Genomic DNA, 26,056 nt, shown 5'->3' with positions numbered 1-26,056 from the left:
GTATTCCACCACTTGAGCCATGCCTCCACTTCTTTTAATTCTTATTGGCTGATTAGTTGGCGATAAGTGTCTCTCAGATTTGTCTGCCAAGGCTAGCTCTGAACCTCAGTCCTCACATTTCAGCCTCCCCAGTAGCTAGGATTACAGATTGTGAGCCACCAAGCCCATTTTGGAAAAGGCATTTGAGCTGAGGTCTCAGTCTAGGGTCTCTTGACAGTGATTCAGAAGCCTGGTTGCTTTTTTTCACTCCCAGAGACTGGCTTTGCATTTACACCCTGTCCTTCTTGGACTGGTCACTCCAGAAACCGTCCAGTAGCTAACCAGTGACTTTCCCGCCTGGCACTGGGTATCTGAAGACACAGAGTACCATGGAGGTAGAAATGGAGCCTCTAGATTTGCCAAGGCCAGTCATGTTCTCTCTATCGGTTTACCTTTCCAGAAACTCATGTCTCGCCCCAGAGTGAAAGCTGCCAGCCCTGACTTGCTTAGAGGCAGCTGGCAATGGCTACCGGTTAGCCCTTTCCATAAACCCTCTGCAACTCTTGCTCAGGACATGACGGGACTCAGCCTAGCAGCATGAAGAAACCTGCCCGGGTGATGCCCCCCTGGGGGTCTGAGTGAGGAGTCCCTTCTCCCCAGAGCCCAGGGTGAGCCCGCTGACACCTGGCCACATGCCTTTGGCAGCCCATCCCCAGGGGGAGAAGAAATTTCACAAAGTGCCCCCCTCCCCCTCTTTGGGGGTGGCCAAAGTCCTGGGGGAACAAAGGCCCAGCATGCTCACTGAATCAGGCGAAGGGACAGAGGAATCGTGTACCCTAAGTCAGATCTGAAGAGTGAATTCTGGCCACACTTACAGAACAGAGCAGTTTTTTTAAGTCAACAAAGGAATATTAGCCTACCAAATTAATTAACCAGCGAGTTCATTACCATGAACTCACCTCCTCAGGAAGAGCACATCTTGGCCCTGGGTTCTTTTATCCTCTGACCCCAGCAGACAGAGGTCTTGGCTTTCCATGTGCCAGAGAGCGGTCTTGGAGGGAGCATTTAGTGCTATCGGAACTGTGAATCTCCAGATTATGTAACCCTGTGGGGGGTTGGCCTTCTGGCCAGGCCTCACTGGATTTTTTCCATATTCACGATCTTGCTACCAACCCGTTCTGTTCCATTTCTTTGTGTAAGGTAGGATTTGGTGTCGGCTCCATGCATCGGCTCTGGAGTTGTGAAACTTAGCTGGAGGGAGGCAGGAAGCCCCCTCTCCCCAGAAACACTGAGGTGGCATGTCACGGGATCCATCCCAACGCATACGATTGTGAGTGGACCTGTCACCGCAGAGCCACCACACTGGGACAGCGACTGAGTGGCAGCACATTCTGTGGCTTTTTGCCATTTTCACCCTCTTCCCAAACCATACTTGTCACACTTAAGGCCTTAAGGGTCTCAGGGCCGGTGTCTCCTTGCCAGACAAGGAGTGCTGCTGGGGTTCGGGGGTGGGCGTGGGGGTGGGGGCGGTGCTGTTACAGAAGAGAGTTCAAATCTTGTTTTCCATCCTTAGCGAGCTGAATGGCTTTGGGCAATGCCAGCCCCTCTGCCCCCACGTCACTCTATTGATACGTGGCAGAGTAATAATACCGATGACCCTTCCTCACTCTTCCCAGGCAATCCTGCGCTTCCTCCGGTCTCCAGGCTGAGCCCCACACTCAGCCCACGTGTGCCAGAAGGAGCGGTCAGGATGGAGGTGTCCAAACGTCCTCCTCCAGGGGTGTTTAGTGAGCCTGCGCGTGCTGCAGAAACCACTCCTCACTCCTTTCACACAGCTGGGCTTCCAGGGGCAAAGGCTGAGCGCAGAGCAGGATTGCTCAGATGCTCTGACCAGTAAAGTGAGATTTTTTCCCAAAAAGGAACTGCTCTGTGCAGGCCGGGAGAGCAGAGGCCAGCCTGCGGGGGCCCGTGTGGAGGAGACTTGGTGATGGCGGCATTTTTGTTGTGTTCTCTGCCAGCCATCAGCTGTCCTTTGGCCCCACCAAAGGAGGGGGGAGGCAGGCTGTGGATTGATTGCTTTCCCTCCTGGCAGGTGGCCTGGCTGAGGTGGCCTGGACAGGGCTGATAGTGGGTTGGTTGTCTAACCTTTGGCATTGAGGGTGTAGCGTGGGCACAGGATGTAGGGGTGTTAGAGTCGGGTCATTGTCTTACAGTTTAAGGTCTCTTACCTGGACCACACCTCACGTAGAGATGCTGGTGGATGGAGCTCTTCATCAGAGCTTGCCAGATAGACGGCAGGCACGGTGTCCGTGTGCAGGAACGCAGCAAAGTTTCTATGTGCCAAATTGAAATACAAGTTGAGCACCTTCAAACTGAAGTTCCCCAATCCTAGTTACCTGTGTGTGTGTGTGTGTGTGTGTGTGTGTGTGTGTGCGTGTGCGTGTGTGCATGTCCTACTGATTATATTGTAGATCAAAGCTTGTCCTGGTTTTTCCTCTAAAAGTTTCAGATTTTGAGCCTTTGGATATTAGACTTTTTTTTTTTTTTTATTAAAGATGATCAATCAGTCCATGCACACATTCCAATATCTGAGAAACTTTCACATCTGAACTACTTTAAATCTCCAGCATTCTGGAGAAGGCACTACACATCTTATGGTAAAAACAGTTTGATGAGTTACTTTGTGGGTCTTAATGTATTTCAAATTCAAAAGCAGCAAATCTACAAGGCTTCCTCTGAACGTACTTCATACGGCTTCATCAACGGCTGCCTGTCGAAAGTAAAAGGCTCCTCTTGGTAAGATTTATGCTAACTTCCAGGAAGATGTGAGTGTGGACGAGGCTGTTGAGTTCTTGATCGGTCCACTGGTTTTGTTCTGGATTCTCTTTTCCTGAGAACACCCTGTTGTTCAAGTCACTATCTTCCTATCTGGTTCGTAGCCAGTCCAGTGCAGGAAGCTGTTGGGAGATGGCGGGTGGAGAAGGTGCAGTAGAAGGTTGTTCTGTTACTCCCTCTGGAAAGAGAAGTGAGGTGGTAAGGTTGTCATTATCTTGATTGAGGGAAGAGAACAAAGCAAAGCACATTAGCACATGAAGGAGTCGTGGCCTTCTAGATTTCTCATTTCAACCGTGTGAAAACCCCAAACAGTTACAGTGAAGAGTTGGAGATCTTGGATCTTAACAGAGCTCTAACTTTTTCCTTCTTTTTCCCAGAGACTCTTCATTGTGTGACTCTCTTAAATAAGACCTGTGTGTGCAGCAGACAGCTTAGATTGTGCCCTAGGCATGTCCTTTTATCTCATCCGGGAGCAGTGGCCTTCTGAGGACAATCATTGGCTGTCATGCTAGATATGAAAACGCAAGTTCTTGCGCGTCCTTTCAATTCTGTATTTTGGAGCTAGAGCTGAGGATTTGAGGTTCAAAGCCAGCCTGAGCAGGAAAGTCTATGAGACTCTTCTCTTTGATGAACAAATGAAAAAATAGAGGCCAGAAGGGGAGCCTGTGGCTCAAGTAGTAAAGCACCAGCCATTGGTGAGAAAGCCAGGTGACAGTGTGAGGCTCTGAGTGCCTGTAACTGCGCGTACGCACGCGCGCGCACACACACACACACACACACACACACACATTATATTTTGGTCAAAAGAGACAGAATCATCCTGTATATGAGATTGTTGCTGACTGTGTGTTAGGAGCTAGGGCTGGGCTGTGAGCAGAGCGGCAGTTTGGATCTGAGACTCTTGGGATCTGCTGATACTTTGAAGCCTCCCTGTAGCTGATGCTCGTACAATAGAGCATCTGGAACCACAACTCCTTTCTGTGTCTGAGTTTTGTTCCCAAGAAAACAATAGGTTTATTATTCAAATTCTCATGTTGCTTACAGCAAAGGGAAGCATTGCTTGATTGTTGGCTCAGATGGGCTAAAAGCCCCTCCTACTTACTCTAGGTAGAGTCTAGAAAAGATGTTTCTAGACTTCTGGAAGAGAGGTTTTTTTTTATATGGCAAAAGTGATGAAAGTAATCCATGTTTGTGCCATGGACAACCCACTGTGTCTGAACGTGTCGATCTGCTTCAGTTCTTATTAGTGTGGTATACTGAATGTATCATCATTGGTTATAGGTTGTGTGTACCTTTTAGGTCCCTAAAACAAAAAACAAAACACAATGGTAAAACTTTCATGCATACTTATTTATGGGGCACCTGTGTGAATACTTTCCTAGAACAGAGCTTGCTTGCTTGCTTGCTTGCTTGCTTGCTTGCTTGCTTGCTTGCTTGCTTCCTTCCTTCCTTCCTTCCTTCCTTCCTTCCTTCCTTTCTTTCGCCATCGAACTTGCATTCTGGGCCTGGACGCTATCCCTCAGCTCTTCAGCTCAAGGCTAGCATCATTCTACCACTTGAGCCAAAGCACCACTTCTGTTTTTCTGGTGGTTTACTGGAGATAAGAGTCTCACAGACTTTCCTGCCCGGGCTGGCTTTGAACTACAATCCTCAGATCTTAGCCTCCTGAGTAGCTAGGATGACAGGTGTGAGTCACCGGTGCCCAGCTAGGACAGAGTTCTCAAGTTGGGCTGTCTGGATCCTTTTAATAGATAATTTGATAGGTAATGTAGGAACTTTGGGTTCCTGACTTGGATTGGGGCTCTCTGGTATCCTCAATTTTTGTTTGTTTCTTTGCAAATCATCTGAGAGAAGATAATCTAAATGGGAGTTCAGCATTTCTGACAGGAGAGTATATTTAATCCCTGAACAATTCAAAACAAAACAGAACAGAGCATGTTCTTTTTCCAGCATGCTTTTGCCATGAAGGGAGCTCAGCTATGTAAGACACCAGCTGATGATCGTGCATTCCTGATCCATGGCGTTGCCCTGTCCTGAGAGCGCAGGGCTGGGGCTCACAGGGCCTGGACTCCAGGCCCATGCCCAGCAGCACTTCTGTCAGCTGTGTTTACCCCAGCTCCTCAGGAGGGAGTCTACCAAGATCTGACGCTAGCATCTGCATCAGCATCCACAGCCCAGCGTCGGGGACACCATGTACTCAGTCTTGAGTTACAAGAGAGGAAAAGCTCTCATTCAGTAAACTGGACACCATAAACATACTTAGCTAACTGAGACGTAGGTTTCCCATGACCCTAGACAGCTGCCTTAATATTGCCACCTTCTGTACATTCTCTTCCCACCCCTCTTTCTCTCTTCCTTTTGTGCCAGTCCTAAGGCTTGAACTCATGGCCTGAGTGCTGACCCGGAGCTTTGTTTGTCCAAAGTTGGTGCACTACTACTTGAGCCACACACCCCTTCTGGCTTTTTGGTGGTTAATTGGAAATAAGAGTCTCACAGCCTTTCTTTTCCCAGTCTGGCTTTGAACTGTGATCCTCTCAGCATCTTGAATAGCTAAGATTACAGGTGTCAGCTGCTGGCATTGAAGTACCATGTCTCCTTTTTTAAAAAAAAAAAAATTGTGATAAGAGATACCCAGCATAAAGTTGGCCACTTCAGTAATCACTTGATTCAGTAACATTCAGTACATTTTAAGATTTTATTTATTTACTTTGTTAAGTAGTTTGTTAAAGGAGTTCAGGTTATAAGTACAGTGCACCTTGGCAGTGCCACCCCTTATATTGTTTGCGCCCTCCCCCCCAATGCATTTGAGGTGCTGTGTGAGCACAGGACTGCCCCCCCACAATACACACAGCACTTCAACTCCAGGCGTGTCTCATCATCTCAAAGTCGTGTCCCCTTTTCTCCCCTACCTTTTTTCTTTTCATAAAAGGAAAGGCACCTGGGTTCCAATGATGTAACACATGCCTGTTTATCCTAGCTACTTGGGAAGCTGAGATCCAGAGAATCATGGTTTGAAGCCAGCCTGGGACTAGACAAAATGATGAGTAAAAAGCAGGGCTGGCAGTATGGCTCAAGTGGTAGAGTGTCAGTCCAGTAAGCGTGAGGCTCTGAGTTCAAACCCTGACACGGGCATGCATTCATAGATAGATAAGCCTTTCTTGAACGTAGATTTGGTATAACTGGTGATCAAAGAGTTGTCAGCTCAAACAGTTCACCTTTTCTGAAGGCATAGAACTCAGGGTGGCTTAAACATTTGGGGTGTAAGTAATGTGGCGCTCTGCTCCTGTAATTTTCTCAAGATGATCCAAATTGACGCCCAGCAGGTAGAAGCCACTCATCCCCAAGCCAAATCATATCATCGGTGACACTAATTATGGAAGGTACTTTGCCTCCACCTGCCTGGGTCTCCCCAGGCCCGTCGGGGCCCCAGCCGGCACCTGACTCCACCCAGCCACACCACCGAGCCAACACAGTGGAATCAGCCGTGTTCTGGGGTTGTCTTTTCACGGGTGTGGTCCACAGATCACTTGTGACTTTAGCACCGAGGGAAAGACGCTTCATCTTTCCCCACCCAGGCTTGTTCCACGCACTCTGCTGAGTCGGTGAAAAAGAGGCATGTATGGCTTTAGAGGCAGCTGATCCTATCCTGATTGCAGGGTTGGCAGAGATGAGCGGCCTGGCAGAAGGTGGGGACACCTGGGCCACCAGGCGGAGAGACCAGACAGGGCCATGGAGCCAAGGACAGCAAGCCAGTCACACTCCACCAAATTGGATTTTTGTTCTGTCAGGTTCACCAGGCATTGTGCTACACACCTGTAGTCCCAGAGTCGGAGACAGGAGGATCGTGAGTTTGGGGCCAGCTGGGGCAACATAATGAGATGCTGTCTCAAAACAGGCCCTGGTCCAGAAGATGACATGCTAAAGTACTAGCCTCCGGTGCTGCCACCGGGGCTGTGTGAAAATGCCTTTCTCCCTCTTTCACAGCCCTGCCTTTTTCTGCTGATCATTTTTAGTTCTCACTGTCTTTTGTGTTGATCTCCAGAGGCTTAGGGAAAAGAAAACACAACTCTGACCCAGCTGGATTTAGCCTGTCTGATGTGAGTCCATTAGGCCTACATGGGACAAAGCAGTGAACTCCTTCTACTAATTGTCATGAGTGTGAAGCCTTCAGCAGGTTGTGGGGCTCCTTGAACTTCAGAGGGCTCTGATGGCTGCCTCCTTGTACTAACCAGGCATCCTGGTAACTGATTTGATGCATTTTTAATGCAGCCCCTGTCCAAACCATCACCACCTATCCTTTAGAGAAAGGTTAGACCTGGCTTTAGGAGAAAAGAAATCTCTCTCTCTCTCTGTCTCTCTCTCTCTGTCTGTCTGTCTCTCTGTCTCTCTCTCCTCTTCCAAATGGCAAAGGGCAATTTAATTTTGATTTTAATTTAAAGACAGATCTGACAAAGCCATCCCCTGTTGCTTCCACAAGTGAGAAACCGGCTGCTTCTGTGGTAGAAACTCAGTGTGAATTGGGTCCCTTGGTCGTTTGCTGCCAGTGAAAAGTAGCTTTGAGTTGGTTCTTTGTGGCCAGCGCTGTCTAACTTTGGGGAGGAGCAAAACTCAAGACCAGAGCATGCTGGGAAACCTGGCCTTGATTAATTTATAGATGTAATTTAAGAGCCTGGTCCTTCTGGTCCTTAGGATGTGTGTTTACAGAGCCTCTAGACATGACCACTCTCTGCTCTAGGATTTTTTTTTTTTCTTTTTATGGCCTTTGCTATGTCACAGCAAAAGTTGTGGATCTCCTATGAGCAAACATATTATTATGTCCAGAGGAGGGCTGGCATGTTATAAAGTTTCAATGGTCAATTAACAAAGATTTATTCTTTGTCACTTAGGTATTTTCTTTCTTTTTTTCCCCCCCCTTCCCCCCTCTGTGCTCTGTAATTTTGCCTCTTGGAATAAAGCAGGCTGCTGTCCTAGGACCCTGTCTGGTTGGTAACTCTTAGCTAGAGAGCAGGATCCGAGAACCAGTGTGGGTATTTATTTTCCCTCAGTGGGGCTGGGCTTTCTGCTTTATGAAGTGGACACTTGAAGCATGGGGCCAGACCAAGTGTGTGTGAGAGACGGGGTGGGGGTGGGGGAGTGGGGGGAGGCAGGGAGGGAATGTATTTTTTAAAGCACTTCAGTCTATGTTTACTACGCATTTATTTGTAGGAACCTCATTCCAGCCAACTGTCCGCAGCCCAGCCCCACCCTTTGGATGGCTTTCCCTTGTGTCTTAATTTGGAATTCACACAGGGACCTCTAATCACTACAGGTTTCTTGGCCTATTTCAGGCCCATATATAGATGATTATATACTTACAACCTGCCAGGCTCAGGGCATCTCTGTTTCAAAATTGCAACCCAGAAATCAAGGTGAGCTGTACTTTGCATGTATTTTTATTCCTCGCCCCTCCCCCACCCCCCCCATGGGAAGACAAGTGTTTTGACATCGTATCTGCAGAGTTAAACATGCTGTAAGAGAGCCTTGACTAGCATTGTGTAAATCTTGTCTGGTGGAGAAGATTTCACTTTGCTTTCAAATAGAAGAGCTGAGCCAATACTGGACTTTCGTCTCTCATCTAGAACTAATTCATGAGCTAATCCATTTTATTTCAGCTTGCTGTGAAAAGTTGCAAACCCAAGGGATTTGATTTGCCTGGGGCCCACGGGGGCTCTGGGGGCTGGGTCGCCAGCGCAGGGGCTGCCTGCCTGCCCCCTCTGTCCAGTCAACAGCCATCTATCTAACTTGCTTCCCGCTCCCCCCCTGCCCTGACTTTGCAGAAGTTAGGACAAGAGGCTAGAGCTGTTCTTCAAGGCTGATCACCCAGGGAGATTGATGGCTCAGGACAAGGAGGGGACCTCAGGGCTTGGGAGATGCTGGCATCCTCGGACTTTTTCCAAGATGGTTTAGGCCTCATTCTCTGACTTGTTTAAGGGCAGAGAAGAAGGTTACAAAGGAAATCAAAGCCTCATGTGGAGAAATGAAACCTGAGGCCTACTGACTTTTTAAAAACATTTTCAATAACATTCTCTGAGGTTTCATTTTATACCAAAAGCAGCTGTAATAAGTTTTGGAAGATGGTGTAAGGTTTCTATTAACATGAGCGATCCTGCTTGAAGTTTTTTTGTACCCAAAGTGAGAAAGGGCTGAGGAGGAGAGGGGGTGGCTAAGAGGTTATTTCATATAAGGTGAGAAAATTTGAAAAGACGAATTCAAGTCTGCAAGCAGTAACGTTCACTATGCTGTAATTTGCAAATGAAATAACATTAAGCCATCACAAAGGGTTCTTTTTCCTTTTGGGTGAAAATAGTCTGGATAGCAGTGGAATAACTTAATAACTGGAGCTTAGCAGCGCTTTGACCACAAGTAAAACCAGACTGCAGCTCTGTACCAGGCTCTTCAGTGCCATCCCAGACATTGCTTCCCTGTGGGAGATTGGTCTCGTTCACTGGCACATTGGTAGTAGCATCATTGTCCTGGCATGCATAGAGTTTGCTTATGTGGTGATTTATTAGAAACCAGTATGTTCAGGTAAGAGAACTTGGTTTAAAATTCAGTAGATCTGGCTTATAACAGGGAAGATTGTATAGTACTTTCTGTTTTCAAGAAAAGACATCTTAAGCCAGCTGTCAGTATTTATCTGAATACACACACACACACACACACACACACACACACACACACACACACACACACACACACACACACACACACACACACACACACACACACTTAAACCAAGCCAGAGAGTGAATTGATACACCAAATTCACTTGAAAATAAACCTGAACAGTTGATAGGTACAAAAGAGCAGATTTTTGTCATCTGAGCATCTGGCCCAGATGCCAGCTTTCCCCTTGCTGTTAAAGTTCTTGGTAGGGGGCCTCTGACTAGGGAGAAGGAGCAGGAGCGAGTACTCGTAGATTTAACTCTGTCCGTCCCACCTGCCTTGGACCAGCTGCAAACAAACCTGAGTTATCCCTGACATAGCCCAGTAGCCAGAGTCTGGCTTTCATGTGATGTTTGAAGAAATCCAGCTTTTAAGATTTTCTGCTCACAAAAACTAGTAGGCTTGCCAGGCACAGTTGATTCATGCCTGTAATCCTAGCAACTCAGAAGACTGAGATCTGAAGATCATGATTTGAAGCCAGCCCAGGCAGGAAAGTCCATGAGACTCTTATTTCCAATCAACCACCAGAAAACCAGAAGTAGAGTTGTGGCTCAAAGTGGTAGAGTATTAGCCTTGAGCAAAAGAACTCAGGAACACCTCTCAGGACCTGAGTTCAAGCCCCTGAGTTCAAAAAGAAAAAAGAAAAAAAAAAATCAAGCAAAATTAGTAGGCTTAACTTCTGGGTTCTTTGTTCCGCTTACACAGGAGATTAGGGGGCAGATAAATGACTCCTTGGGGCACTGAAATCCTTCTCTTTATGGTGTAGAAATGCACATGTCTAGGAAGTGATGCGCGATTCTTGAATGAAATGTGTAAGGGGAACCACTAGTTGCATCTTCTTTCTTGTGAAGAAGTTTTTGAAGGTCCAGCAGTAAAGTCAGTTTGTATACTGTCTGGCTCTTGTTCAACAGATTCCACCACGTGGTATTTTCATCTGAAAGCTCCAAATGTAGAAAGACTTAGCTAGCCATCGTTCTGACTTGCTGTATCTAGCCCAGGGCACGGGGATTGAGAGCAGCCTGGAGACGCCCTTGGTGTGGTAAGATGCTTGGGGTCTCCTCTTAACTGTTTTTCAAGTTGGGACAGTCACACCCACAGGGAACCAGTATGTGCAGGTGTGGGGGGATGGAATCCTGTTTGTGAATGGACCAATGATTGGGTTCAATGTGGTCCTGGACAGATATGCCTTCTAGGAAGGTTCTAGTAAGCTTGTAATTGGAGTGCTTTAGTAGTCAGGCCACAACTCAGTAGTCTGGTCTTTATCGAATTCTTATTGCTTTCTTCTTCATTGCATTGTTGTAAGAACTTTTACAATGAAATCAACTGTCCTAATACATTTTTTAGGGGTGCTAGTACTGGAGCTGGAACTTAGGGCCAAGCCATGCCCCTTAGCTTTTTCACCAAAGGCTGACAGTCTTCTACCACTCGAGCCACAGTTCCTCTTCTAGCTTTTGGTGGTTATGTGGGGATAGAGGTTTCATGGACTTTCCTCGGTCTGGGCTGGCTATAAATCGTGATCCTCAGATCTCAGCCTCCCGAGTAGCTAGGATTGCAGGTGTGAGCCACTGGTGCCTGGTCTTCTAGTTTATTATTTAATTTATTTTTAAGCAAGAGATGCAAAACTTCTCAGGACATCTTAGAAATGTATTAGGAGACCTTGTGTGTACATGGGATCCACCTTAAAAAGTTAGTCCAAGTCAGGTGCCTGTGGCTCCCACCTGTAATCCTATTAAGGAGGCTGAGATCTGAGGACCATGGTTTGAAGCCAGCCTAAGCAGAAAACTCCGTGAGACTCTTAGTTCCAATTAATTATTTACTCTTAATGTTAAACTTGTGATTAAGGTGTAATTTGGAGCCCTCCAAGCCAAATAAGTGAAGAGATGACCATTTATTTGTCTTGCACATTGTCGAAGTCTTTGCCATTGTTTATTAGGTACCTGCAGAGAAACAAGATCTTGGGGTATAATAAATTCTTTTCTAGATTTTTCTAAATAAGCATCCTCCAGACATCTTCTTTGAAGTCCCGTTTTTTTTTTTTAATTTTATTTTATTTTATTTGAAAACATACTGTACAGAGGGGTTACAATTACATGGGCAGGATAAGGCATACATTTCTTACCAAGCATTGCAGCCTCCTCCTTTGTTTACCCTTCAACTCCCTTCCCAGCCTCCCCCCTCCCCCCCCCAACCCTTCCCCCGCCCCCCCACATCGACATTGTAAAGCTCATTTTTGACATGACATTTTGTACTTCTCATTGTTGCAACAGGTCCACCTGAATCCTTAAACGACTTGTTTGTCCCCATCTCCTCCACAAGTTATACTGACATCAAATATAGTGAAAGCGAGGGTTACACTGTGGGGGAGGGACATACAAAGCAACAAAGAAATAATCTTATAAATGCGTTAGAAACACATGCATGAAAGAAAAAAAACATTAAAATACATATTTAAGGGTTCGTTTTCCTAACATCACATTATCTGACCTTTTCCGCTTGACTCATACATATACTAGATATTGCAAATAAGGGAAACTATGGGACCTATGTTTCTTTGGGCCTGGCTTACTTCACTTAATATAATTTTTTCCAAGCCTTTCCATTTCCTAACAAATGGGGCAATGTCATTCTTTCTGATGGAGGCATAGAATTCCATTGTGTATATATACCACATTTTCTTGATCCATTCATCTACTGAGGGGCATCTGGGTTGGTTCCATATCTTAGCTATGGTAAATAATGCTGCAATAAACATAGTTGTGCTGGTAGCTTAAATGCCCGAAAGTGGGATTGCTGGGTCATAGGGGAGTTCTATGTGAAGTCTTTTGAGGAACCTCCATACTGCTTTCCAAAGTGGTTGAACAAGTTTACATTCCCACCAACAATGAAGTAAGGTTCCTTTCTGTCCACATCCCCTCCAGCATCTGTTGTTGTTAGAGTTCTTGATTTTTGCCATTCTAACTGGAGTGAGGTGATATCTCAATGTTGTTTTGATTTGCATTTCTTTTATGGCTAGGGATGTTGAACATTTCTTCATGTGTCTATTGACCATCCTTCTTTCTTCTTCAGAGAAGTTTCTCTTTAAGTCTTTCGCCCACTTATTTATTGGGCAGTTGTTTCTTTGAGGATTTGTTGTTGGGGGGGTTTAATTTTTTGAGTTCCAAGTATATTTTAGATATGAGACCCTTGTCTGTTGTATGGCTAGTAAAGATCTTCTCCCAATCCGTGGGCTTTCTATTGATCTTGCTAGCTATGTCATTTGCCCTGCAGAAGCTCTGCAACTTTATGCAATCCCATTTGTTCAACCTTTCTTTGATTTGTTGTGTTTCCGGGTCTCTATTCAGAAAATTTCGGCCTGAGCCAAGGAGACCTAGGGTTTCTCCTATTCCATCCTGTAATGTTTTCAGAGTGTCTGCTTTGAGTTCAAGGTCTTTGATCCATTTGGAGTTGATTCTGGTGCAGGGTGATATATAAGGATCTAGTTTTAGTTTCCTACATGTAGTTAACCAATTTTGCCAGCACCATTTACTGAAGAGGCTGTCTTTCTTCCATTGTTGAAGTCCCGTTTGTTATGTTTCTCTCCTCCCCATGCTGCCCTTCCCCTCCTCTCCCCCCTTCCCCCCCCCCCCCCCATTATCCTCAAGAAGAGAGCCAGAAGAGCCTATTGGGCTTGAGTTCCCTGACAGACTTCTGGACAACAACACCTATTTCTTGGTTTCTCCTTTTCCCATCTTCAGTCTTCTTTTCTCTTCCTCAGAGCGGTCGCCACACCGGCCCATCCTCCAAGCTGGGCTGCCTGCAAATGTTTCCACAGTGGTCGGAGGGGACGTGGAGTTTGTCTGCAAAGTTTACAGCGATGCCCAGCCCCACATCCAGTGGATCAAGCATGTGGAAAAGAATGGCAGTAAATATGGGCCCGACGGGCTGCCGTACCTCAAGGTTCTGAAGGTAAGGATTTTATGAATCCTATTAAGAGGCCCACAAGTGAGACCTTCTTTGTAGATTTGCCCAGATTCTTTGATTTCCTGTTGAATGTTAGAGAAGGTTGTCAGTTAGACTGGACAGTAACAGTACATGAAGGAATTGGCAGATCATTGAGGTTAATAAAAATTTCTGAAGAATGTGGGAAGCCTTAACTAAACAGTCAGAATAGTTCAGTTATCAACCCTGAGATCTTAGATGAGATATTTCGTCTTAGCCAAAATCTATAAAGATGGCATCATGATACTGTCTCCCCTGTAGGGTGGTATGGAGTAGATGGAAAGACCTTGGAAAGATTGAGACATCATACTCATGTTGTTAATCTGATGTTTTCTACTGATAGGAAGTTAGGGCCAATTTTTGGTAGCTAGCCATATTTAGAAACAGGTGGGTTTTTAAAAAAGTAATCCTTTATAATCCATTCACATGTTATTTAGCTAGTATGAGTGTGTTTCTGTACCTGTGAAATGTTGAACCAGGACAATGTCTTCCTCCTTATATTTCTTGGGTTTTGTTTTGTTTTGCAAACCCCCATCTTCTTGGCTTTTGCCTTCCTAGTGTTTTAGTTCCAGCTTACTCTCCAGGAGAGCGTGCACCCACTGAGTATATACCGTGAATTCTTAGCACAACACCTGCCTTGTCTTCTGTGTTGAGTTGCTTTAAAAAGAATGGTTTTGCCATTGGCTCATGCCTGTAATCCTAGCTACTCAGGAGGCTGAGATCTGAGAGCAGCCCAGGCAGAGGCTGCCAGAAAGCCAGAAGTGAATCTGTGGCTCAAGTGGTAGAGTGCTAGCCTTGAGCAAAACAAAACTCAGGGACAGCGCTCCAGCCCTGGATGGCACAGGTGCCGGTGGCTCACGCCTGTCATCCTAGCTACTCAGGAAGCGGAGATCTGAGGATTGTGGTTTGAAGCTGCCCAGGCAGGAAAGTCCATGAGACTCTTATCTCCAGTTAGCTACCAGAAAACGGACCTGGTGCTAGGGCTGAAAGTGGTAGAGTGCTAGACTTGAGTGAGAAAGCTCAGGGACAGCGCCCAGGCCCTGAGTTCAAGCCTCACAACTGCCACAACAAAAAAGAACTAGAGATAGCTAATGGAGAACATTCTACCAATGAAGTATTCTCTTCAGCTAACAATACTCAGAATCTAAAAATCTGGAGAAAGATGGCGACTGTCCTGAGAACCACTCACCCACTCACCACCCTTCTCTACCAGGTCCCTTCCATTGTCCACCACTGGGCTTTAGTTTGCTCTTCCTCCATCCACAGCTCTTTAGAACATAATGGAGGTTGTTTTCTTGTGGTGTGTTGGTGGTGGGACCACAGACAGCATTGAGTCTTCCAGGTTGGCCATTATATCGTTCTCCTGTGTCTATTCTAGCACTCGGGGATAAATAATTCCAATGCAGAGGTGCTGGATCTGTTCAATGTGACTGAGGCGGATGCTGGGGAATATATATGTAAGGTCTCCAATTATATAGGGCAGGCCAACCAGTCTGCCTGGCTCACTGTCCTGCCCAAGCAGCAAGGTAACAACGTTTTTGGTTTGTTTTTTGGTTTTGGTTTTGGTTTTTAAAGAAAACTGGAAATAGAAGCTGAAAAGACTTGGTGCTTTGGGAGGCTTCAGGCAGCTTCTAGGATAATTCTTGTGGCCTTGGTACATTGATAATGATCTTTCTTTGGTGGTGCAGCTGGTATGATGCCAGCAGCCATGGAAAAATGCCCACAACGTTCAAAGTGCCTGCTCGTAATTTCGTCTGAAGATTACCTTCCACCTCCACCCAGTTTTTAAGTCGCTCCTTCTGGTTTGTCTGGTTTGGGCTGCACATTTCCCAGGGTGGTTGTATACTAGCATCATTTGAAACTTAGGCCTACGTTCCTATGGAATTTGTAGCATTTGAACCATCAGCAGGATTCATATCTCCTTCACCACAATTACAGGCATGATAGAATTTGTCCAGAGAAATGTCATTCCTTTGGTTCCATGGCTGATCCTATGCCAAATTCAAGAACCATTTCTCTTTTCTGAGGAATGTTCTGCGGGATGCTCTTGAAGGTACCCGGGTTGATTTTCTTAGTCTGTCGTGACTCATCTTCAGACGCTGATATTACAAAAGAGATTTTTAAAAGAAAGTTTTCTTCTGTTATCAAGATCATGCTTTCTGCTATCTGCTTTCAGCCCTCTGCAAGACAAGATGGTTTTGACTAAAGTAAAAGTTGCCGAGCCTGGTCAACTAAGACAACCACCCTTCCTGGTTGTTCTCACAGAGCCAGAGAGACAAGTGAGGCTTATGCCCTGAGCTTATCTGGAGTATTTTATTTCATCACACAGTAATTTAGATAGAACCATCCCTTTGTCAGTGTGGGAGTCTGCAGCCAAACAGGACCAGAACCCCAAATTAGCCCCTTTGGGCACTCTGTGTATTGGAAAACGACCCCTCTATCCAAACCAAAGCAAAGGCCAGCAGAACGGAGCTCTGTGGGTGCTTTTTCCATGTGTCTGATCGCATGCATGTCTAGGTGGTGAAGCCGGTGTGGTGACGGGCCTGTGGAGGTGAGCTGGCCGGTGTTGCTCAGCATCTCTCGGTTGTGGGCTTTTGTGGATGGGCTGCAGTCGGAATCTTCCTGGTGGCCAGCACCCCCCGGAGCCGCTGGTGCAAGGCCTCATGGTTCCAAGGCCCCTTCCACAATCATTCCTATGTCGTCTAGCTGTGTTCTTGCTTCCTTTGTTTTCTAGGCTGCCGGTGTTAACACCACGGACAAAGAGATTGAGGTTCTCTATATTCGGAATGTAACTTTTGAGGATGCTGGGGAGTATACGTGCTTGGCGGGTAACTCTATTGGGATATCCTTTCACTCTGCATGGTTGACAGTTCTGCCAGGTATATACTCTTCTTCCTTTCCGTGGGTTTTGTGTTTTCCCCTTTCTTTGGTTGATTGCTATAAAAGTAACACAGCTTCTGTGCTCAGAAATGATCCCTTGTATCCTGTGTATTAAGAATTTTCAAAAGATTCAAAATGGTCCACCCCCCCCCCCCCCCCCCCGCCCCGGGATCAGAGAAGTTGCCTTAGAAATTCACTTATAAAGAGATCCCACGCTTACTTTTATGATCAAGTCAAACATGCACCTTTAAAACCCAGAGGGATGGTATGCTTTCCTGGTGAGTCACTGAGCCCATCCCCTACCTCCATTCCTCTTAAGAAAGAAGTTGAAATTACTCGGTAAAATGCGAAGTAATTTTTTTTTCCCATTGCACATGCCATTTGGCTAATAAAATCTTAGCATTGTATCCAACTTTGCTTGTATCTTGGTTAAAAAAAAAAAAGAAAAGAAAAAAAAGAAGCAAAACCAGATCTCTATTGAGGTGCCCTGGAGAAAGCACCTCTGAATTGTAGGTGTACAGAAGCCGTGTGCTGCCTCCCTGAGAATCGGTGGCTTGTTGCATGTTGCGCTAGTTTGGGCTTTGAATTTGCCTTTATTGCATAGCATGTCTGGGCCATGTTGGTCTTGATGTTCTTTCTGCCTTACGGAGAAATGAACATCAGGGCGGTGCTGTTGTCTACTTACGGCCTCTGTGTCTTTAACTGACTTCTCTAATCCAGCTTTCTAATCCAACTGTCCTCTGATGCATTGCCTTTCTACCATTTCCTTTATGAATGCCTTGATATTAATGCTTTGTTTTTAGCCTATAGAGCCTATATGCATGCTTGTTTGATATTTAGTAAGAAGTTGATCATTCCATTTTGTGCTGTGCGGCTGAGTGTTTTGACTAGCTTGCGGGTGTGTTTATATTTTCCTGATTAAAACATATAAGCTTCAAATAATTCCATTGCATCCATTTCCCCCCCCCCCCCTTTGGTTTTGAATATTTTCTGTAAAACGAGATGTCTCTCGTGTTGAGCTTGCTTTTACACGCAGTATTGTATTCCACCATTAGCACTTGCTAACCAATGTGCCATTAACAAAATGCAGTGACGGAGAAATACTGTTTGGAAATACCCTGAGTATAGTCAGGCCATTATTGACACATTTGTGGATATTGATATAAAGAAGATAATTAATTATGTATGTATATTGTGCTTATATATATATTCACATACAAAACCATTTACATAGTAGCTTAAGAGAAAAGTTATATGGATATATCTGTATAACACGGAAATTTGAAATGGTTGCTAAGAACTATTAAAACTTTATACATCCGGTTGTAATGATTTTATATCATAATCAACTAAGGAAATGGATCGTTTTGTTTGATTAGCTTTGTGAACTATATTAAGGAATTCCACCAAACTTTATTTGGCCAGCCCACTTAGAAGGAGCCTTTGGGATTCCCCTTGAGACTGAGCTGCTCCTACAGTCTCCTTGGAATCAAAAGTGGGCATGTGCCTCTGGAAGGATTTTCAGTTTGGTTTGCATTCAGGGGCTGCCACGAAAGAGGTGTGGCTACAGCTGGTGGTCTTGGCCTACACAAATTCTGGAGGAATGTGGCTTCATAGCCTCCCTTTGCAGCCACACGCTGGTAGCGGATGTCCCCTTAGGCTGGAGACAGTGACCACCTGGGCCCTGGCATTTCAGTGAGGAGCACTCGGTTATTTGCCTTGTACTGGGGAGGCACAGGCAAAGAGACCTGTGGCCTCCCAGCCTCATCCCTCCTTAGTATTGGGTTACTAGAATTCCGTCTTGCCTTTCTGAAGCCTGTATTTTGCCTAGGATGCATCAGTCCAGTGTGCTAACTCTGTGGCTTGCTTATCTGTTCCCCCCCCCCTGTAACCTGCAATCTAGCTCCCGTAAGAGAAAAAGAGATTACAGCTTCCCCAGATTACCTGGAGATAGCCATTTACTGCATAGGGGTCTTCTTAATCGCCTGCATGGTGGTGACGGTCATCGTGTGTCGAATGAAGACCACGACCAAGAAGCCCGACTTCAGCAGCCAGCCGGCCGTGCACAAGCTGACCAAGCGCATCCCCCTGCGGAGACAGGTAACAGAAAGTAGATAAAGAGTTCAAAGACATTTACTCCTCCCCACAACCCAGCCAGCTCTTGGATCTCTTCCTTGGCTTTGATGACGGTGAACTCTATGTAGGACGGGTTCTAACATGCCACTCCGTGGCATCCGGCTCATTTTCAGAGATTGGAAAATCAGCTTGTAGTGTCTCCCTTGGGATGATGAATGGGTCCTAAGAAAGGACAGTGGTGGGGCAAGCAGAGAGCTCGTCAGTGGGACTGGGGACACTGGAGGCAGTTCCCTTTGTGTGAGTTTGACAGAACTCAAGTCTGATGGTCTCTTCAAACCATAGGCATTTTACAAGTGTGTGTGAAAGACAGGCATCAATATTTGGATAGGGCTATACTATTATCAGAAGAGAGGCTTCAGAGCTCTTTGACTCTGTTTTGTTTTGGTTGGGTGTTTCATATTTTGTTTTGTTTTGTTTGTGCTGGTACTTGGGCTTGAACTCAGGGCCTCATGCTCTCAGTTGGCCTAATCCCCTTAAGGCTAACATTCTACCACTTGAGCCACACCTTCATGTCTGGCTTTTTTTCTGAGTAATTAGACATAAGAGTCTCATAGACTTTCCTGCCCAGGCTGGCTTGGAACCGGATCCTCAAATCTCAGTCTCACGAGTAGCTAGGATTACAGGTGTGAGTCATTGATGCCCAGCTGATTTATTGTTTTAAATCAAGATCAGAAAACCTATGGCCTGCAGGCTATATCTGAATTGTTTATTTTAAACAGGTCCATGATTTCTTTCAAAACTGGGCTTTGGCCGAATCCCTCTGATTCTTAAAATAGCTTCATACACATCGCATGCATAGCCTAATGTCAGTAGATGAACGGTGTGGCCATGTATTCATGGATGATTTTGTTGGTGGTGGTAGTGTTAGTCATGGGGCTTGAACTCACAGCCTAGGCTCTGTCCCTAAGCACTTTCTGCTCAAGGCTAGTGCTGTACCATTTTGAGCCACAGTTCTACTTCCAGTTTTCTGGTGGTTAATTAGAGATAAGAATCTCATGGACTTCCCTGCCCAGGTTGGCTTTGAACTGCAATCCTTATATCTCAGCCTCCTAAGTAGCTAGGAGTACAGGAGTGAACCACTAGCACTCATTGGTGGGCTCATTTTTGTATGGAACTGACAAAGGATTGCTTTTAGCCTTGGGCTTGGTCTTTGGTGGCTGCTTGGCTTGTTTGTACCCTCTAATTGGTTTATTTGCTTTAGGGAGATGGGTTAAGATAGAGCCTCATATGGGCTGTGAACCAAAGCCTGGCAGAGGTGAACAGTGAGAAAATGTCTTCTTTTCCTCATCTTTGTGAAGGTGTAAGGCAAAGGTACATGTGAATGCATAGTCTTCCTGAGAGTATTTGAAACTGATTCCAATAAAGTTATTACTGTTTTTGAACAGAGCCAACAAGTTGGCTGTGTTTGAGTAGAATTTGAATATGAATGTACATGTGAAAAGTGCAGATTCATCATCAGTCTCAGTCCCACTCATAGAATTTCTTTTTTGGGGGGAGGCGGGGGGAGACCTGGGGCTTGAACTTTGGGCCTGGGCACTGTCCCTGAAGTCCTCTTTGCTCAAGGCTAGCACTCTACAACTTGAGCCATAGTACCACTCCCAGCTTTTTTCTGTGATTAACTGGAGATAAGAGTCTCCTGGTCTTTTCTGCCTGGTCTGGCTTTGAACCTCTATCCTCAGATCTCAGCCTCCTGAGTAGCTAGGATTACAGGCATGAGCCATTGGCACCTAGCCCCCCCCCCCCTCTCATTTTTTATTGTTATTTATAAAGGTGATGTACAGAGGGTTATGGTTTCATAAGTCAGGTAATGAGTATATTTCTTTTTGGACCATGTCACTCCTTGCTTCGCTCCCTCAGAATTTCTTATTCAGTAAGTCCTGGCCAGGGCCAGGAGTGCACGTTCATCCCGTCCCCAGCTGGTTGTCAGAAGTACTTTGCGTAGTGTTCTTTCTGGACTGAGCATTAGGAAGGATTTGGACATCAGTGGGCTTGGCGTGAATCTGGCTCTTCTCAACCCAGCCCCACACTGCACACTGAATGGGTCTTTGTTAGCTTCCCATGTTTCCAGGAGGACTTTTTTCAGTGAGGCTGAGGATAGAAACTGGAATGTGTGTGAAGTGCAGGCAAATGACCAAATTATTCTAAGACATGGAGGCGCGGGGGAGGGGGGAAGAGGGGGGAGAAAAGAGGCTCATTGGGTTACTTTTGCCACCGAGAATGCTCTTGTTATGAATTGAGTGCTACCGCTGTCATTTGTGAGGCCAGGTAAGCAATGACGAGGAGCAGAGCCAGGTGCCTGACCAGTTTCTGGGAGAAACCAGAACTCTTAGACCTTGACAGGCCTTGATCACGCTGTAGCCAGCCTTCCCCAGCATCCCTCCTGACCGGTTACCTCTGGTCAAACTTCCAGCCTCTTCCATGTTGGCTGTTGGCTCACACCTGTCATCCTAGCTACTCAGGAGGTTGAGATCTGAGGATCGCAGTTCAAAGCCAGCCTGGACAGGAAACTCCATGAGACTCTTACCTCCAATTTACCACCAGAAAACTGGAAGTGGTGCTGTGACTCAAGGGGTAGAGCGCTAGCCTTGAGCTGAAGAGCTGAGGGACAGTGCCCAGGCCCAGAGTTCAAGCCCCATAATCGACCAAAAAAAAAGAGGGGGGGGGTAGGGTCAGATTCCTATTTGTGTTATTTCTTTCTCTAATAGGAGCAAAAGAAGGAAATCTGTAATTTAGCCTAGCTAGGCCCATTGTCCTATAATTATTGAATCATTTTTTGAGTAGCGAGTACATGCTCTTCTTTTCACTTTGTATAAAAGAGGCAAATGCTCTGAAAATCTCTGACGAAACCTTAGTCATCCTGGTTTTCCTTCTCTCTGGCCAGCTGGTGTTTCCTCCTTGCTTACGTCCCCCGGAGCTAGTCACTTTTCTCCTCCTCCTTAATGTAATCAAAGGGAAAACTAGGATTCCTCTCTCATTTTCTTCCTTCCTTCCTTTGACTCATTGTTCTTTGCTTGGTCTAAACCAGGTTCCACATGAGACATAGCCTGTTGCCTTTGGGCACTGGCCCAAAAATAAAGGCTAGCCTTTTATTTTATTTTTTTGCCAGTCCTAAGGCTTGAACTCTGGGTACAAGCTGTCCCTTGAGCTCTGTCCCTGAGATTTTTTTTCTTTTGCTCAAAGCCAGCTCTATACTACTTAAGCCACAGCTCCCTCTTCCAGCTTTTTGTTAATTAATTAGAGAATGTCTTGGACTTTACTGCCTGGGCAGGCTTTGAACCACAATCCTCAGACCTCAGCCTTCTAAGTAGCTAGGATTGCCTTCTAAGTAGCTACCAGCACCTGGCTAGTGCAAGCCTTTATTTGAAGTGTTGTTGTTGTTTTAAACAGGGTCCAATAGTGTAAGAGAAGCCCAGAAAAGTGAGCAAATGTCAGTTCCCCTGGGAAAAATAGCTAGCTCAGAGATTCCTGGGTTAACATTGGGCACGCCTCAGCTCCTCTTCATATATGTCAGAAGGGGCCAGCTACTGGTCTTGCCTGGTGAGGACAGCCCCTCCTGTGGAGAAGATGCTATCAGATAAAAGGCTCATTGCATTGTGGCTGGAGGGAAAAGCCCACAAAGGCCAGCAGATAGGCTGATGACAGAGTGAATACCACAGGATGCCAAGCATGCCTTTACCTGACAGGTGAGCCTGTAATCAGAGGTCTGGAGGCAGCTTGCTCCCGGGCGTTCCCAAGGAGGCCCCTTTCCATCTGGGCTCACCAAGCTCCTGTTGGTAGCGGAGTGCAGGCCCTGGCCCTCCTGTTTCCTCTCCCCTGCACACATGCACACCTGCACGCAGCCTCTCTCTCCCCTCAGCCCCACACTGTGGGGCTTCTGTTCATAGTTTGCCCTCCTCACGCTTACTATTCTGTCTTGAACTTCTGGTGTAACACAGACATTTCAGCTTAGGTTCTTTTTTGTTTGTTTGTTTCTTCTTTTTTTTTTGTCGGTCATGGGGCTTGAACTCGGCCTGGGCGCTGTCCCTCAGCTCTTCAGCTCAAGGCAAGCGCTCTACCACTTGAGCTACAGCGCCACTTCCGGTTTTCTGGTGGTTTATTGGAGATAGGAGTCTCTCGGTCTTTCCTGCCCGGCCTGGCTTTGAACCGCGATTCTCAGATCTCAGCCTCCTGAGTAGCTAGGATTACAGGCGTGGGCCACCGGTGCCCGGCTTGTTTGTTTCTTCTGAGACAAAAGATTATTACTTTTTTTTCAGCACCAAAGAAATTGCTCCTTGTGCTTCTTTTGCAGCAACTCTGTGTGTTGTGAGACTTTGCATGCACTTTGATGGTTGGAGAAAGAGAAGCAGCTTTTGGGTGGGAGCAGACCCATAGCATGAGATGGTCAGGGCCCAAGGTCAGGGCTCCGATGCTGTGGACTCACCTGCTTATTTTCTGCTACTCCTAGGGCATTCCGTGTGTTAAATAGGACCCACAAGAGCTAGTCCAGATGGGCCTCCTGGAATTCAGGGCCTCCTGCTTCTTAGACAAGTGCTCTACCACTTTGAGTCACACCCCTAGGTCTTTTGCTTTCAGTGTGTTTTCCAGATAGGGTCTCAGACTGTGATCCTCCTATCTGTGCCTCTCGTGTAGCTAGGACTACAGGTATGCACCACTGCACCACACCTTAGCTAGTGGGTTCTTATTTTAAGCCTGCTAGACAAGCCCATGAATATCAAAAGCAGCCTGGGCGCACTTTCACTGAGGGAGGCCTTCACTTCCCGTGCTTTCTAAAGAGGTAGGCATGAGTGCAGAAGGGCCACAGAGGACACCAGTAGGTCTCCCGGAAGGTAGGTGAACTGGAGTCTGAAGCTCCCATAGGGCAGGCTAGAGATGTAACTGTTGGTTAGTTCTGTCCAGACAGATCCTCACCCTGCCTGGCTCAGGCCCTTCCTTCGCATCTGCAGCTCACACCATGCTATGGGGGTACTCTTACCTCACCTTGTACCCCCCCTCTACCACTGATCCAGGCAGAGGGAAGCCCAGAGGAAATCAAGAGCATCTTGCAATGCTCACTTTAAGGTCAGTTATGTTCCAGGGGACGTTAAAAGAGGGACGAAAGAGGATGGGGAGGAGGACCTGACTGGAACTTGTATTTCTGGCCTTTAAACACACCCAGCTCCACAACGGGAAGTTCTGACTCGCTCCCTCCTTGGCAGCCTAATTCGCCAACTTGCAATCTTCTCTGTAGAGTGCCCAGCCCAACAGTGTGATGGAGCCTTCGGGACTCCAGAGGGCGTTCGGGCGGCTGGAGTGGTCATGGATGACCTGCCTGCACTTTCCCACAGCCACCTTCCCTCCCCTCCCCTCCCCTGGACTGTCCCCAGCCTCTGAAAGACGCGTGCCTCTGACTCAGATCTGCCCTGGATTTCGGCTGACCACAGCTTCAGGACGGCGTGTTGGTGCCGTCTCTCCGGCCACTCAGCCGGCCCGGGGAAGCAGAGGCTCATGCTGGGAAATACTAGACTGATTAACTACCTGCTCTAGTGATTTATATTTTGTTCTGGAGGGGAAAAAAGAAACATCCACTCCTAGAAGACCCTTGCAGCTTCCTCTCGAGTGGAGGGTGAGGCCTTTGTTGGGAGCATGCCGCACCCTGGCCTGGTTTGGGAGCAAAGGACAGGGCCACTGCTTGCAAGGCTGCGGGTTCTCGGGCAGTCAGTGGTCCAGCCCCCGGGGTTTGTCCATCTCCAGGAATAAACACCAGTGAGCTGCCCCCCACCAACCAGCATTTTACTTCCACCTTGTTCTCCTCCCTTTGGGGTCCCCCTAGGTGTCAAATTTAATCTCATGTAAAAAGATAACACTATTTCTTGGTGGCTGCTTAAAAAGGAAAGACAAAAAGAAAACCACTTCCTTGCTTAATTTCCCATCGGTACTGTGGAAATAGACGAAAAGCACATTTAGTTAAGAGTTTGATTTATGACACGTGGTAAAGAGATTCCGGAGAGTAAAGAAGCTGAACTGGAGACTGTGAAAAGTTTTAAACAAAACAAAACAAAAACATTTGCCAAGATTTGGGTGAGGAAACAGTTTACCAGCGTGCTAGCATTTATTATCGATAAGTAACTTTCGTCTTACTAACAGTGGGGTATTTCTCAATTAGTTGGAAAGACCACTCCAGAACTCAGCTTTCTAGGGTTGAAATGGTAGATTCTGTGACAAGGGAAGTTACGATTTGGTGTTAAGAAAAGAAAAAGTAAGAATCATGTGGTATGGAGGAAAAACTTCCAAAGTGGACAATGGGAACAGGGTTCGGGGCAGAGGATGCCTGGTACCCTGGCACCCTGGGGTGCTGTAGGTTTGGCCCTGCCCTTGGGACGGGACCCCTTTCAGAGGAAATGGAAGCAGAGAGAAAGCCAGCCGAATTTTACAGTCCCAGAGGGGATTTTAAAAGCATAGTAAAAATGTATAGAGGTAAAATTAAGATACAGCTCAGTGGCAGAGCAATTGCTTTCCATACTTTCATACACTTAGGCCACTTTCTTACTCTTTTTTCCCTCTGGCGTTTGTTTTGGGGGGTGGGGTATGTGTGTACTGAAATGTGAACTCTAGGCCTCATGCTCTCCCTTGGCTTTCTACCCACAACTGAGGCTCTATTACCCCTGCTTCTAGCTTTTTGCTGGTTCATCAGAGAGTCTCTTGGCTTTCTTTGTCCGACTGGGCTGACTTTGAACCACAAACATCAGATCTGGCTTTTGACTAGTAGCTAGGATTACAGGCGTGAGCCACCAGCACCTGGCTTCCTTTCTGTTTTGTTTGACCACGCTGTTTCCTAGATTTGTACATTCAGTCTAAATCTCTGCACTTCAGCTGAACAAAATTCCAAGTAAACATGGCTTTATATTGTCAGAGTAATGACAAGAACAAAGAGTAAAGGTTTTCCATGTTTAGTTTTTGTTTGCTTGTTTCATTTTGAAAGCATCCATGTTAGAACCTTGTGGAAATGTGTTTGGTGTATGAATGCCTGCTGTGCTTCGGGGGTCATTCCCTTTGGGTCGGAGGTTTGCCACAGTCCAGTTAGTGTCAGATTGAACGAATGTGCCTGAGTAGTCCCTAAGCTGTATTTATTTATCATCCACACTTTGTCTGGGTGCTGGTGGCTCCTACCCGCAATCCTAGCTACTCAGGAGGTGGCAGTTTGATTCGAAGCCAGCCCAGTCACATAAAGCCAAGAGACTCTTATCTTAATGAACCATCAAAAAGCCATTGTGGAAGCCAGGCCCTAGTGGCTCACGCCTGTAATCCTAGCTACTCAGGAGGGTGAGATCTGAGGATTGTGGCTCAAAGCCAGCACAGGCAGGAAAGTCCTTGAGACTTTGATCTCCAAGGAACCACCAGAAAACCAGAAGTGGCCCTGTGGCTCAAGTGGTAGAGCGCTCGCCTTGAGCTGAAGAGCTCAGGGACAGAGCCCAGGCCTAGAGGTCAAGCCCCATGACCAAAAAAAAAAGAAAAAGAAAAAAAAAGCCATAGTGGATCAGTGGCTCCAGTGGTAGAGCATCAGCCT

General features: G+C 46.4%; 1 protein-coding gene across 12 annotated transcripts in view; it reads left to right on the top strand.

The window, feature by feature from the left end:
- Fgfr2 (fibroblast growth factor receptor 2) overlaps positions 1–26,056 on the top strand; it is a 105,423-nt gene that overhangs the window by 50,654 nt on the left and 28,713 nt on the right. For 4 of the 12 annotated variants that reach the window (XM_042701416.1, XM_042701414.1, XM_042701412.1 and 1 more), the window contains 3 exons: positions 13,274–13,464; positions 14,876–15,023; positions 18,281–18,483. In XM_042701416.1, the coding sequence (XP_042557350.1) occupies positions 13,274–13,464; positions 14,876–15,023; positions 18,281–18,483 (542 nt within the window). Of the gene's footprint in view, positions 1–13,273; positions 13,465–14,875; positions 15,024–16,231; positions 16,377–18,280; positions 18,484–26,056 lie in introns of all 12 variants that reach the window. The other 8 variants (XM_042701417.1, XM_042701415.1, XM_042701413.1 and 5 more) reach the window with 3 other exon arrangements.

Source organism: Dipodomys spectabilis, unplaced genomic scaffold, assembly GCF_019054845.1.
Source record: "Dipodomys spectabilis isolate Male_0828 unplaced genomic scaffold, ASM1905484v1 ptg000289l, whole genome shotgun sequence".
NCBI lineage: Eukaryota > Metazoa > Chordata > Mammalia > Rodentia > Heteromyidae > Dipodomys > Dipodomys spectabilis.
Note: the sequence above shows the minus strand (reverse complement) of the source record. Positions and strands in the feature narration are given on the sequence as shown.